Raw genomic sequence first — 15,301 nt, forward strand, 5'->3', positions numbered from 1 at the left:
GTTAGATTTCTGATGGCTGTTGTGAGATTTTAAACCTGCATGTGGGTGTCTATTAATGAGTGGAAGCTCATGCTGGCAGAACATGCGAGTGATATACTGATACCTGTATCAGTTAATCCATTTTTACTGTTCACCTTGCAGATTTCTAATGATGGATTTGTTTATAGCAACTCTAAAACAATGGTATTATATGATGGAGCCTGTCAGACATGTGAACCACAAGAATCTGGGTCATGTACATTAAAGGTATGTGTTTCACTACTCTCTATTATGAAAATATGCATTTTTTCAGGCAGAAAAGGAATCTAGAAAAATTAGCAGACCATGCTCTGTTCTTGTTTCCAAGAGAGATTTTCAATGCACAGAAAGAGAAGCTGGGATGAAGCAATTTTAAATGTAAAAAATCAAACCAAAAGCACTTCATATAATTATCAGATAAAACCAAACTTGCTGTCAGTTGTTTAGATTTAAAAACAAGCTTAGCTGTTTAATAGAAGTGCTGAATGATTAGATTTTATTTGATACTTACAAATTCATAACCAGTTTGATAACCAAAAACATTAATGAATCACATTTTCATTTCTCTAAAAGGAGAAAACATGCAACATAGATGGACTCTGTTATGGTGAAGGAGACACAAATCCAACCAGCCCTTGCTTACTGTGCAGACCTGACTTATCAAAGCTAACGTGGTCAGTTGTTGAAAGTAAGTTCTAAATAGTTCTTTTTTAATACCAAGAAGTTGAAAGTCTGCAAAGTTTTTAAACTTACGGCAATAGTGATGTTTTAACTAGGCCAGTGTTTCACTTAGAGCTTGTCATTTGATCTTGGTTTTCATCTGACATTTCTAAGTTTCTGAAAATTATATTTTTGTTTCCAGACCATATATGTAAAAGTCAGGCTTTTAAAAATTTTCTTTCCCTGACTCTCCTGCAGTAGCCATTACAAATAACTAATGAAAATTAACAACTTTCAGTCTAATTAGCACTTTGCAGTCTTGATATTTAGCACAGCTACACCCACATATGTTTGTCTTCAACATATAGGTATAACAGGTATTTTTCAACAAATTACTCTGATAACACACAAGTGGAGATCACAAAGTGAATTAAAGGACATGTCATATTTATTAGCCACTTAATATCTGTGCATCATTTACATTGATGGCATAGATATGTGGCCTAACTACTTGAAAGTATATCCAAGGCTGTTGTACTCCAGTTCAGTTAGAAACTGCATTATGAAGGGAAAACCTAAGTCTAAATTTTTAATTTTCCTTCTCTGTAGTACAAAGTTCTAACCTATTGTAGCTCTTTTGGTTCAGATTTTAGTCTGGATATACATATCACATTGGTCCTTTCATCAAATGGAATGTTTCTTGGAGCTTTCATATTAGCCATCCAGCCTGTCCTGCCAACTCAGGTCTATAACATCGCAAATACAATCATTCCATCCACGTCTTCTTGAGTGAAAGACTCATGAAATCAAGACTCTGCCTTGATTAGGAAAGGTCCTGGCTGAATGGGACTTCTGGTGCCTGTCTTGGTGAATGTTGTCCCAGTTGAACTTGTACTGAAAGCCAAGGTATATATACCTATCCTAAAAGGATGAGACACGAATGGAAGGAATGAAACACAACTCATCCAGCAGACAGGGAGTCAAGGGATTTCCATGTTACAGCCATGTTGTGACTGGAACTCAATACTGACAGTCAGAAATGCAAGAAGAATGTAAACCAGAGGCAACGCTCTGAAACTAAGGAGCACAACCTCTTCTGCAAGGAGGATGATGTTAGAAATAGGATAGAGTTTAGCAGCTGAGACACTGGTTATGCCTTCTTCTCTCTTCATGGTTTTTGCCACAGTGGCTGGATTCCTGCTTGGAGCAGGCACTCTCTAGTATTGAAAATATCAAGTGTTTTTCCTGTGCCATTTGAATGACATTAGAATTTAAGAGAAATAAGTACATGGGATTTCTTTAGTAGAAAGATATGTTCCTTTTAATTTCTGTAAGTATGTTGGGACTTTTGCTTAGAAGAGGAAAATATCTCCTTTGTTACAGGTAACCAGCCTCCAGTGCTTGAAACTTTTCAGGGTATGCTACAGACATTTTATGGAGAAGATTTTGTATATCAGTTTTTGGCTTCAGATCCAGAGGGCTCTGCTATTCATTTCACATTGGATTCTGGTCCAGAAGGTGCCAGTCTTTCTGCATCAGGTCTCCTTTTGTGGAAAGCTGTGACAATGAATGTCCATAAATTAACATTTTCTTTGACAGATGACTGCAATGCAACGACTAAGGTAGAAATAGAGGTAATGAATATTACAGTAAAATGACACCTACTAATAAGATATTTAAAATATCTATTTATAGAACTCATTGCTAGTTCATTTAAAAAAAGAAAACTGTCTTATTGGGCGTGTCTTGTAGGTCAGTGTAAAATCATGTGATTGCCTAAATAATGGCTCATGTGTGACAAACATTAATTTCCCACCTGGAAGTGGAAGATATCTTTGTGTGTGTGTGGCTGGATTTGAAGGTGATCTCTGTGAAGTGAATACTGATGACTGTAAACTTAACCAGTGTGGTATTGGCAGATGTGTGGATGGAGTAAACAGCTATTACTGTGAATGTCCACATGAACTTCAAGGTAAATTGCTACTTTATTTACATGTGTTTATCATGTTTAATGATAAATAGGAGTTTTTAATTTCATGTCTACAATTTTCTTTTTAAATTTTCCATTATAAATAGCTTATTGTTATATTATGAAGAACTTTTATGGTCTTGTGGTACAGATATGTGATATACTTCAAGGTATTTCTTGCATGGCTCTAATGGTTGTTTATTTTAGTTCATTATGAAAGCTAATTTCCATTGTTTTCCTCTGCAAAGGTAAATTCAGCAACATAGAAAAACACAGGAGATTCCTCCTGCAGATAAGCATGTAGTCCCCACAGCCCACCTTCTCCATATTCTACAATAAGCAAAATACTTGATATAAGATGAAAAAATGTGAATAGCAAATCTAATCAGCTGTTCTTATTAGATGGACTGAAATGCCTGGTTGCACTTTTTTTTTTAATTTCAGAACTTGCCTACATTGTACTTTTATAAACAGACCATCAAAGTCTAGTGCCACAATATTATAAAAAAAATTAAATCTGTATTTCAATACAGGTAAAAATTGTCAAGAGGATGTAGATGAGTGTGCATCCAGTCCTTGCTTCCCTGGAGTATTCTGCTTCAATACTTTTGGTTCTTACTATTGTGGTCCATGCCCAAATAATCTGCAAGGAGATGGGAAGTCATGTCATGGTAAAATTATTTGATTTTCAGAAGAATGGTATTGTCTTATTGTCATTCAGATAAAGTATCTTTGATTGTGCTTCATGTTTCTAACAGTAACTTGGAACTCTTCTCAGTAGTCAGCAAAGCAGGGCTGTGTCTCTCCTGATGGCAATGTCAGACTGCTCTGGGTCAACACAGCTGTGAAACACTTTTTCCAGTGTAGAAAAAAACATATAAAAAACAAACCCTCATTCTTTTATACCCAAGTAGAATACAATGGAATACTTTTGGCATTTTTTTCTTCATTATTTTCATAATACGATAAATTATTAATAAAATATTGAAAAAATATATTTCTATTTGATTAATATAGAACTATTTACCCAAGTCAAGGCAGTTGCCAAAATTTTATTTATATGCAATTACTGAATAACTTGTATCTTTAAAATACTCTGTTAAAAAACTTTTAAGAAACATTTTTAAACGTTATCTGCCTTCTGAATTTTGAGTTGTTTTTATGTAGTGAAACTTTAACTCTGTTTGTAATTTATTTAAATTTAAACAAATGTAGCTACTTCTATGCACTACTAATGTGCCTTCACATCTTTTCAGAAAGCTTTGATGATGCTGATGTTGGAAGGAAGGATTCCACAGGAGAAATTGGAGGGAATAAAGGTGATTCTTTTCATGAAGAAAATGGAATTTCTGATTCACACACTGATAAGAATATAACTGGCAAATAAAGGTTCTAGTCAGTTTTATGTTATTCACTTTATTTTTCAGTGTGGCACAATTCATTAATTACTGGGGCTGTATTCTGATCTGAAAAATGAGACTGAAATGTCAATATCAACAAATCCCTTGGGTCAGTCAAGTCATTTTATTAACAGTGTGATGTATGACACTCTTACAGTTGCCTTTTGTTTTAGTGACTAACCACTGACATAAAATAGGTAACATGGGGATAGGGACATCTGTTATATGAGATAAGCAAAAGTTTATGGCATTATGCTGAATGCCATTTTCCTACTTTAACTCAAAGCAAAGGTGAAGGATATGGCAAGTGCATGTCTTTATTCCAAAACTCTGTAAATGCTGTTGCTGGCATTTCCTGGTCTGTGCCTGCTGGGGGTTTCTTTGTGTCTTTTCCCTTCATCTCTGAATTGTTGTTGGGGTAGAAGGAAGACTCTCTCACTGCACTACCAGTGCTGGCTAATTCTTCATCAGCTACAAAATGGTTTGCTTTTAGGCAGTGGGAGACCACACTACTACAATTCAGTAAAGTTTAACCTTTTGTAAACCATTTTCTAGTTATAAATGGATTAAGGTTTCATTCCTCCACTGCCCCATAATGCTAAAACCACATATACAGTATTCTACCAGTCTGGGATTACAGTGCTGTACTTCTTTCCACAAACCACACACTTTCCCTGGGCAGAATACGAAGAACTTATCATTCATTTTGCACTCTTTTGAATGAGGAGACTGAGTCAATCTCTGATGTTTATTAAACAGTTGAAACATCCCACTACTAAAACCCAAGTAAAAACTTTGAGAAAGTTGATTATAAATTTTGAAGAATAAAACATGTTAATACTTTTGCTACAAGTTGGTGGCTCATTCACCTAGAATGTCCGTGGTGCATCAGTGTGTCTAAGCATCTAAATACATGTGATTTTATCTCTGCTTCTAGTGCTGAGACACACTGATGAACCATATACAATATTTTTGCTTTAAATTCTTTCAGTTACCTAGTTGAAAGCAATGTATGGAGCTGATAATCTGCTGACAGTAAATCTGTTTATTGACCTAATATGGGAAAATCTCTGCTGTCTGCCTCATATAAATCGTGCTTTCTCCTTTTCTTCCAGCCAAGAAAAGGCCATGGTGAGGGCAGGAATGGTTATAATCAGAATACCTTGATCTTCTCTAATTCTCTCAGTTAGGTTCTACTGCATGCTTACATTCTGAGGTAGCACAAGGAGAGACTTCCTGAAGCACAGAATGAATGGGCTGTATGTTTATCTGTTCAGAAAACATTCCCCACCCTCAAAAGGAAAAAAGTCTGATGGTATTCACATACTTCTTCCCCATTTCTTTCTAACATGTTGTAGGTTTTCAACCATCATCCTTTGAGAAGGTTCTAAGAATGTCAAGTTATATTCCCAGTTCTACAGATGTCCCAAAGAGATTTATTTCTACAGAAATGGTCAGTAGCAGCATGCCACCAGCCTCCAGAGTAAAAACAATCACTGGCTGGAAGACACCTGATTCTCAGAGAACTGCTTCTGTACAACCTGCTCTGAGCACCATCAGTGGTCACCTTTCTGACATGGAAAACAGTTCTTCGGTACATGCTGTGAAGGCTGCCTCTTCAAGGAGCCGTGCTGTATCACCTGAGAAGGAAACAAGAACACAAACTGAGGCCTTCAGCTATTTTGAGAGCAACAGGAAGACTTCCCCTAGTAGCAGAGCAAGTATAAGCAAAGGATATTCTTTGCCAAACAAAGCCTTCAAAGGTGGAAATGCTCAGAGAGTTCTGCACCTATTAGCTAAGCATAAAGCTAGTCATTTACCTTTTTCCCTTGTTGAAGTCACTGTCCCACCAAAAATGTTTCCTGAAGAATTGAGTGAAACAGTGATTCCTAAAGCAGTGACCTGTTCTGATTTACCTTGTTTTCCTGGTGTACCCTGTGAGCCAAGTCAAGATGGAAGTGTCAAGTGTGGTCATTGTCCTTATGGTTATTATGGAGATGGCTTCACTTGCAGAGGTATTACAAATAATTGTGCTTAAATGCTTTGAAGAAAAGGATCTCGAGATGTCTTTATCACTTGAAAGTATATTGTTACTGTATAATCAGTGGAAAGTGTGGTATATTGAATTTTCTCATTTTCATTCTTAATATTGGCATAGCCTACAGGCTTTTAGTTGTATTGATGCACTTAAAAATGCTTTTCTGATGTGTCTTAGACTCCTCATTTATGGGCAGGGACACAATGGATTCTCTGTAATTGGTTCACTACGTTAGGCAAGACACATTGTGCTGAAATGCCACTTTCATTTTCCTTATTCTTTTCTTTGTCTTCTTCATTGCCTTTCAGCAAGATGTAGACAACCTTGTGGCAAAAATATGGAGTGTGTGGCACCCAATATTTGTAAATGCAAGCCTGGTTATGCTGGTTATAACTGTCAGGCTGGTGAGTATGGCATGTTAATTTTGCCTTTGGTAACTCATATGCACAAATTAATAACTTGCAGAGTGCTGTTGATTTTTTTGCCAGCTCTATGCAGACCTGATTGCAAAAACCATGGGAAGTGCATTAAGCCCAACATCTGTGAGTGTTTACCAGGATACAGTGGCTCCACTTGTGAGGAAGGTAAATATAGTAGTTTTTGCTTTTAAATCCATAACTACCCAAAGGATGCTGTGAACAACTCCCATGTCTGTTCCTTCTGCCAGCAAAAAGGTGTGTTCATTTTACTGTCACTGCAACAGGACTCTTGAGTTACATGTTGGTATATGTCCTGGTTTTCTTGATATACACTGTAAATGTTGCTTATGATTGGATATTCCTAAATTTAGCCTTCACAGTAAGCAGAGCAGTTCACCAGTGAATGTAGTTGCCTCTAAGCTAAACACTCCTGAAGAGTGGGAAGCACTGTCTGGAAATTGTGTCAGCTTTCTTTTCTTCAGGGTGACCACCACAGTTGGGACTCCGTACTATTGAAGTGGTTGTTGTTACTTACTCTTGTCAAAAGGCATTGCATGTATCTCCTTATTTTATTTCCATTTTTTTGCTCACTGTCAGGTATTAACATTTGCTTTTTTATAAAGCATAACCAGCCCATGCGTCTTTCTAGAGGTGATTCCTTGAACAACATAATTCTATATCTGCAGCACATTGTAAACCACCGTGTCAAAATGGAGGGACGTGCTTGGCCAGAAATCTCTGCACCTGCCCATATGGTTTTGTGGGACCAAGATGTGATACAAGTAAGCTAAAGAGCATAAGAGAAAAACAAATGGCATTTTTCCTGTTCTTCGGGAGCAAGAAAGCAGATTTTTTATCCCCTCGGTCTTATGCTAGCAAATGACATAATACCTGTGCCTCTTTGAAGGTTCCCATACTTGAGCTTTTTGAACATCATGAAACTGCACATCACTTTGAAAACATAATGCATTATAAAAGGTGCAAATAATTTATATTTTATGATTCATGGGCATGGAAAAATTGAGTACATTTTGTATGTGATAACTGATAACATCTTTAGAAAAACACGCAGATGTTTCATATGTCCTGGCAGCTTTTTAACTTTTATTAGCTCAGATTGATTAGATACTTGGGTACATTCAGAAGTTGTTGTCAGTGAATGGTGTGTCAGAAAGACTGGGATACAGGAAAATTGAATTCAGAACCACATTACGGTGTCTTTTTCCTTTTACCTGGCCTGAAAATTGAAAAATTTGCTGTGATCATAACTGAAAGATTGGAATTTCTTTGTCTCACATAAATTGTCTTTTACATATCAAATCATACATTCTGCAATTTGGCAACTCCAAATTTTGGGTAGATTTTATACAGGTAATTTGTATCCTTCAGAGAATCCAAATTTATACATGCTGTTTATGTATTTTTCACATGAACGTACCATTGCATTATTAACCCTGAATTCAGAAAGTCCTTTGTTTGTCCTCCTCAAATCCCAGGACTTTTTTTCAGGTTTTCTTGTTCTAGTTTCAATTTTGACAGAAAAAAGCTGCTCTTTGTGAAGCAGTACTAAAGAGAATGAGATGTCTCCCTGAAGAAGTGATTCATGGTTTTCCCCAGCTGTGATATTTTAATGTCTTTGCTTGTCAGTCTCGTGTTACTGTGTGCGTGCAGCTGCTCTTGCATCATGTAACACAGTCCATTTGTCTCTTAGTATTGCATTTCCCATTTGGTTTAGAAATTTTTTTTTCTAAATTTCTAGATTTTTAACATTATATATAACCAGACCATGGATAATTGCATAGAAAAACATTTTACTTACCTTTGTCATCTGGTGCTAGCTATTATGGGTATGAGACTAGATTACTCTGTTTAGCAATTCCTCTTCTACTAGTGGAATTGTATGTTACTTCCAGTGTTAATTTTTGGGAAGGAACTGGAAAACAAATCAAGAATACTTTGTAATCTCTTTCTTGTCCTCCTACCCCCTGTCTCCTCCCCTGCCTTCTCCGATGGTTTTCCCCAACTTCTCGGATGGTAGTGGTTTGCAACAGGCACTGTGAAAATGGTGGTGAATGTCTCACCCCAGACGTCTGCCAGTGTAAACCTGGGTGGTACGGACCCACCTGCAGTACAGGTAACACCCCTGCAACTTCCATGTTCCTGGAAAAGCATCCATAGGACCTCCCATAGCTTGAAATTTGGAACTGCATGGCTCAGGTGGCAGCAATGGGCAGCTGCTCTCTGCTGCAGGGCCCCCACACTCCCTTGTGTCTCTGCATGTTACTTCTGCTGCCAGCAGCACCTCTGGGAAATCTTATACTGATGCCTTAATTTGGTGTAAAGATTCTATGGGAATGATGTTGCCTGCAGTTATCTTAGGTGTTTAATTCCTGTTCTTGAAACAGACACATGTATTTTATGGACTTTATTTGGATGTTGTGCTTCCCACTCTTCTTGACCCTATTTCTGCAGCAATGTGTAATCCTGTGTGTCTCAATGGTGGTTCCTGTACTAAGCCAGATGTTTGCCTGTGTCCACATGGATTCTTTGGTGCCCACTGTCAGAATGGTAATATTTTCTTTTTTTCTTCTCCCCACTCCTTAATTGCTATTATGAGGAAATCTGTGAGAAAAAATCATGACACAAAATTAACAATCAAGTCATGTACCTGAGAAGTGGTGCAAAACAAAAATTACATTATTTTTTAGATTTTATGGCTGATTCAACAACTGTCCAAGGAGAATGAAGACTCAAAATTAGTCTTGTATTCCACTCAACATTTATGCAGCTTTCAACCAGTTTCATTGTATGTAATGTGTAGTCTGGTTGCTTGTGTACACATACAGTTGCAAACCTCAACTCCTTTTTATCTGATTTTGCCTTTACTATTGATGTTTGCACCAAAACACAGTAGTATGATTTTTACAAGGCAGGCCTGATAGTGCTGAATTGTCCATACAAACTGTCAGAATCTTAGTGTTGCTCTCTTGTTTCCCAAAAGTATATCACTAAGTCAAAGTCCAAACTACAGCCTTTTCCTCCTGTTTGTATCTTTTAGCTGTCTGCAGCCCTCCGTGTAAGAATGGTGGTCACTGCATGAGAAATAATGTCTGTACTTGTCCTGATGGGTACACAGGCAGAAGATGTGAAAAAAGTAAGCCAGCGTTAAAATCTTCTGTGACCCAAAAATAACCAATAAATTATTCTGTAATCAGTTAAATGTATTAAACAGCAGATTTTTTGATTTTAAGGTGTGTGTGAGCCAATGTGTATGAACGGAGGAAGATGTGTAAGCCCAAACATTTGCTCTTGTCCTTCAGGATGGAGAGGAAAAAGATGTAACTCTCGTAAGTACCTCGTAGTTACCAGGAGAACCATACCTTAAAAGTAGTATGTGACTCAGGACAACTCTGTCCATGCAAGTAATACAAAGTTAGTGCCAAAGAACTTAAGAATATATACACATCTATTCACATTGAAAAAATAGTGATCTATAACTTGGCAGCAAAATTTAGAATGGAGAACTAATACCATGCAGTTCTTAGGCGAAATCATGAGACCGAAATGTCTGTTAAATTCTTGTATAGCAAATATTATTTGTTTCTTTCTGGATTCTTGCGTAAATAAAAACATCTGCATTTCTGCAAAGAGATAAGTCAAAAAAGTGAAAGAAATTCAATTTGTGCTGTAGGACATAAAACCAGATATAATAGAAAAAGAAGTTCAGTGAAATATTGGAAAACTGTGGAAACAGTTGGAGGTGATGGGAATAAAATATGCAATGGGTACAAGCTCTTTGGGACAGGTAGAAATAGTACTGTGATGGTTGCACATCTGTGGGTCACATTGTATCTTAATAAAGATATTGATGGTGCATAAATAAATTGTGCCAGCATGGATAAAAGCACAGTCTGCATGAAAATCAGCATGATGGTAGAAATCCCATAGCTAAAGTGTTAGTGTCTGTCATAGTACCCACCCGAGGCTTGAGAATTGATGTGGGCAATGAGCTCTCTAATGGCATGGAGGAAAAATAAATTCCCCTGTATTACTTTCTGTAATTATTGGAAAGGGGTTGTTTTTAAAAAAAAAATATTACCAGTATTTACAGGGGTGAGATATTCTTGGACACTGTGGAAGAGAGATTTGATTATCAAATAGTCAGCTATGAATGAATGAAAATAATGTGGGTTAGATCATGGCTTAATAAGCAGGGACAAATGTACAGGCAAATGGGTCATAGAAAATAACTTTGGATCAAATATTCTTGATTCATTGGGTATTCAGTTGCATGACAGACAAAAGATCTCTCACCAAGGTGTATGCTTTAGAAGGTAAATTTGCAAAAGATAAAGCTCATTAATGTTGCTGTCTTAATTCAGTATTTCAGGCTTTTGTAGCAATCTGTGATGCAGCAGAACCTCTGACTGTGGTTGGTTGTAGAGATTTTTGTTTCTAGTTGCCTTTGTTATTTAATATCCTGTTGGCCTTAGATATTTGAGTGAATATGATGTGACTCTTGAGTATGAAAAGCACAACCTCTCGTGGGCATCCTGAAATCTGAATAAAAACTCAATGTAACCACTTGGGATATAACCATATTTTGTGATGATGTTTGTGCAGCAATCTGTCTTCAGGAATGTGAGAACGGTGGGGAGTGTATTGGACCGAGTACCTGTCATTGTCCTCCACAGTGGGAAGGAATTCAGTGTCAAACACGTAAGAATGATGTGACCTGTAACCTCTTGCTTCAGCACAGTTCAGAGTGCTTCAGCCACATGCAGTGCAGAGAAGTCCTATACCTTGCATGTAGTTTAGCCACATCTGTGTCAAAGGCAGGATAAAGAGTAAAGATAGCTCTGCCCCTTCTGAAGCCTTCCAGGATCTGATGGCACTCTGGGACCCTGGCAGTATGTGTTGGCCTGCTCCAGTGTTGTATGCTGCTGAGAGGCCATTGCAATAGCTTGAAATAGCAAGGTGTGCTAAAAAACACCTTACTCGTGTTCTTTGCTCAGTCTCATTCATGCCTTCAGTGTGTTCTCATGTTAAATCTGCATCAAAGCAAAAGGGGGATGGGATAGACATAAGAACACTGTTGGCTCCATGTGGCCTTTAAGTGTCCTTACCCTGTGAAAATGCCTTCCAAGGTCTTGGTTCCTACAAGCAAACAGAATAAGTATATAGAGATGGCACCCACTTTTCCTTCACCAATGAATTATTCATTTGTTCATGAATAAAGCCTCATATGTACCTCTCTTGTTTTAGCTGTGTGCACCCAGAAGTGTCTGTTTGGAGGCAAGTGTGTATTGCCCAACGTGTGCTCATGTCGTCCAGGTTATGCTGGAGTCCTCTGTGGGAAGAAAATTCAGGTATGTGTAGAGTTAAGACACCAGAGATCTGGGAGCTAATTAACTAGTCCACTCTTGTCCAGTGAAGCAGCATGATATACATCAAATGTGTATTTTGTCTGATTTCTTCCTTTCATTCCGCAGCAAGAGAAAATTAATGGAATTCCTAAGAGCTATTCCAGTAATTTTTAGGTTCTAATACCTACAGAATTTTTCTCAGCACCTAATGTAAACTTCCTTTGTTTCAAATTAAGCTGATTGTCTCCTGCCATGCAGTAGGAATTGATAACTATCCTCTTGACAATAACCACTATTTTCTTTTCCAGCATGTGGCCCCATTTTAGGGAAGAGTGTCCTACTGCTGACTTTCGCAGCTTGAACCAAGTCAAGCCCTGATCTTTTCCCAATTAGCTACACTGCCAGTCCATCTCTGTTTTATACAAGTATGACTTATCCCCGAGTGTCACTCAAGAATAACTTTACTTTTTTGTTTCAGAGGAAATGATGGCCATTTCTCTGTTTTGACATGCAATTTTCTGTTGGATTCCCTTGCTTGAGTGCTGATGCTCACTCACTGTTAATTAAACATTTTGTTACAACTAACTGTTTTGTGGTGTCTGAAGTAAAAGCATTCTGCTCTTCTTACATCATCTGTGGTATTTCTATTCTTTTAATTTCAGTATATTTAGACACATTTCTGGTGCCAGCAGAATTGAGAGGTGTGGTAGATATGTTTCAGAAATTGAAACAAGGAAGTGTTCATACAGATTTTGAAAATATGAAACTACAAATCCTATATCAATGACTGTAATGTTTGCTATATTGATTTAGCAAAATGTGACCCAACGGGAGAAATAATTTTGATGTAAATGTTTTAATAAATATGTCCTGCATAGAGTTAGTGTATTTTTAGTCTAGAAAATATATATTGTTGGTCAGTCAGACAGTGTCGTGTCATACATTGATCACAATGGCACATTTTCTTAATGAAACAGAAAAACAATATACACAAGTTTAACTTAATGTTGTGATTCTGCATATCAGGCCAGCAGAGATTCATTAAAATTGTTTCGTAAACTTTATCATAAAAATGGGTTGCATCATTAAAGTCTGGTTTTAATACTTTTTTCTCTCTCCAAGGTACAAAGACATCATGGTTGAAGAAGTGTGGCAATTCAGTTGCAGTGCTGCATGGATGTATGAGACTTGAAAATAGCAAAAGGGTTGAAGGCAATTATAGAGTTCATTTAAATGAAAGGAATATTCAGAAGCCTTATTTTAAAAGATTCATATTAGTCACAAATGTTGGCAAGCTTCAAAACAACAATCTTGTAGTCATTTATACATATGTATATTTCTATAATTTTTTGCTACCTCATGTACAAACCCCACAGCTTCTGATGTCTTCATTGAATTCCCAGATCTGATAACTGAGCCCAAAATTCTGCAGTTTGTTGATGTAGTCAACTGGACTATGAAATTTCTTTTGAGGGAACAAGACTGTAGCAGCTGCTGAGTGACTCTAGCAAGGAAGGTAGCACTTCAGCACTTGTGAATGGTACCTTCTGTTTATAAACACTGTTTACATACATACTATTTGGCTGCAGACAGAAGAAAAAGCAGAACTGGTTTTTCTTCTTTGTTTTGTATTTACATCAGTCTTGTTCTAATGACAAGCCAATAGGAAGGAAGGAGGGGAAACTTGAACTGAGGCTGGGCTACTAACAATGAAGGCAAGGCCTCCTTCTTGTTAACAGTCAGCCAGATGCAGAATGACTGATTTATCCACGACAAGCCTTTGCAGCCAGAAGCCAGATTCCAACTTTTCTGTCTTGACTTCATTACTTACAGTCACAAATTTGAATAGCCAGCCTTTGAATTATTCCTGTGTCTATAAGACTTTTATGCCCCTGAGATGGAAGTCAGTAATATGAGGAAATTTTGTTCCCAAGCCTCTTAGAGAAATTTAACAATGCATTCAGTAATGCTGAATCTTAAAATAGGAACTAATAAGAGGAGAAATTTGTTGTACATCATGCCATCCATACTCATCACATCAGAAAGTATTTGTAAAGACTTAACATAGGACTTTTTTCCATTACCTATTGCTCCAATGAACTGTTAGCACCTACCAGCTGCCAGATAGTTTTTTACAAAATAAAATTCCAGTTTTTCTGAAGTTTCCTATAGAGGACTGCTATCTTGTCCTAGAGCTGTGAAAGACATTTCAGTTCCTGCCATAACAAAGTGAGCTCTGGTAACAGACACAAACATCCCTTTAGCTAAGACATTGAAGTTTACTGCTTTGGTTTTTTAAGCCAAAAATAAACATCATGACTTTCTGTTCTCCTGAGCAATATTCCGTTTATATACTCTAATTCTGAACAGGAAGAAAATAGAGGTAATTTTGCCATTTACTGCAGTTCTGTGATGCTGATTACCAAATCATAGCTGTTAGCAGCTCTGTGCCTAGATTTCTCCTCACCTTTTGATAGTCTTCTTAAGTCATCTTGCAAAGTAAGCTGGCATTTTGAGAGCTTAGCATCATTCCAGAATGATACCTGATGGATTTTCAAGTGCCTGACTGGTGTATTTTAAAAATGTCCAATTTCCCACTTGCATTTTAAATTTTAGTGTTTTCATAGTTTCTTTCAATCAAGCATCCACATGGCTGATAGCCTGATGATCTGGGAACTGTTATATTATTTAAAACTACTCCTCTTGAGCCATTTCCTTTCTCACATCTCACAAAGATGTCGATGAACAAAACCCGACTAGCTCTCGGAACTGCTGCCTCAGGATGATGCTTTGGACCCACAAGTGTCTGAAAAAGTTTTGAAAGTACAAACACACCAATATCACATAATCTTATACTGTAATCACTGCTGTTCCATGTGTCAGTTATAGGGGTGCTGTGTGAAAAAGAAAGACAACATCTGCCTGGAGCACTGCTAATAGTACTTTGGTTAATGAGTTTGTGCAATCCTTCATTCACAAAACTTAATCAATACATATATGTGCATTTCTAGGATTTCAGGCACAATAAAGGGATTTTTAATCATAACTGTTAGTATTTGCCATTTATTTTCAATTGTTTTAAAGGGAGAAATTATTTCTTTTATATTTTCCAAATGCAAGCTGTGTGAACAAAGGCACATCCAGAGTTTTGCTACAGTAGCTAAAAATGCTCAGTGCTAAGCTGTGCTATTTTTGCTATTTTCCAGCAAGCACATAGTGCAGAAAAATTATTAGTACATGCAAAATGCCAGGCAGCTATTTCAAAACTGCCCAGTAATTATGCGATTAGTTGAAACTACTTTGTTACTACATTGTTCATCATACACAGGAAACAAGATCCACTGTAATTAGAAAGCACATGCCAACAATACAGTAAAATTGCTCAGTGTAACAAGATGCAGAATCATACAGAGGGCTTGTGTACAGAGGTT

General features: G+C 37.2%; 1 protein-coding gene across 4 annotated transcripts in view; it reads left to right on the plus strand.

Annotated features, from left to right (window-relative positions):
• VWDE (von Willebrand factor D and EGF domains) overlaps nucleotides 1-14,896 on the plus strand; it is a 31,980-nt gene extending 17,084 nt beyond the window's left edge. The window contains exons 14-30 of one of the 4 annotated variants that reach the window (XM_048304582.1): nucleotides 142-246; nucleotides 592-706; nucleotides 2,062-2,312; nucleotides 2,431-2,650; nucleotides 3,181-3,318; nucleotides 3,904-3,966; nucleotides 5,406-6,062; nucleotides 6,394-6,489; nucleotides 6,574-6,669; nucleotides 7,191-7,286; nucleotides 8,543-8,638; nucleotides 8,977-9,072; nucleotides 9,563-9,658; nucleotides 9,756-9,851; nucleotides 11,128-11,223; nucleotides 11,770-11,873; nucleotides 12,993-14,896. In XM_048304582.1, the coding sequence (XP_048160539.1) occupies nucleotides 142-246; nucleotides 592-706; nucleotides 2,062-2,312; nucleotides 2,431-2,650; nucleotides 3,181-3,318; nucleotides 3,904-3,966; nucleotides 5,406-6,062; nucleotides 6,394-6,489; nucleotides 6,574-6,669; nucleotides 7,191-7,286; nucleotides 8,543-8,638; nucleotides 8,977-9,072; nucleotides 9,563-9,658; nucleotides 9,756-9,851; nucleotides 11,128-11,223; nucleotides 11,770-11,873; nucleotides 12,993-13,013 (2,442 nt within the window). In that variant the 3' untranslated portion in view covers nucleotides 13,014-14,896. Of the gene's footprint in view, nucleotides 1-141; nucleotides 247-591; nucleotides 707-2,061; nucleotides 2,313-2,430; nucleotides 2,651-3,180; nucleotides 3,319-3,903; nucleotides 3,967-5,405; nucleotides 6,063-6,393; nucleotides 6,670-7,190; nucleotides 7,287-8,542; nucleotides 8,639-8,976; nucleotides 9,073-9,562; nucleotides 9,659-9,755; nucleotides 9,852-11,127; nucleotides 11,224-11,769 lie in introns of all 4 variants that reach the window. The other 3 variants (XM_048304556.1, XM_048304573.1, XM_048304564.1) reach the window with 3 other exon arrangements.
• Nucleotides 14,897-15,301: the final 405 nt, after the last annotated feature.

Source organism: Corvus hawaiiensis, chromosome 1, assembly GCF_020740725.1.
Source record: "Corvus hawaiiensis isolate bCorHaw1 chromosome 1, bCorHaw1.pri.cur, whole genome shotgun sequence".
NCBI lineage: Eukaryota > Metazoa > Chordata > Aves > Passeriformes > Corvidae > Corvus > Corvus hawaiiensis.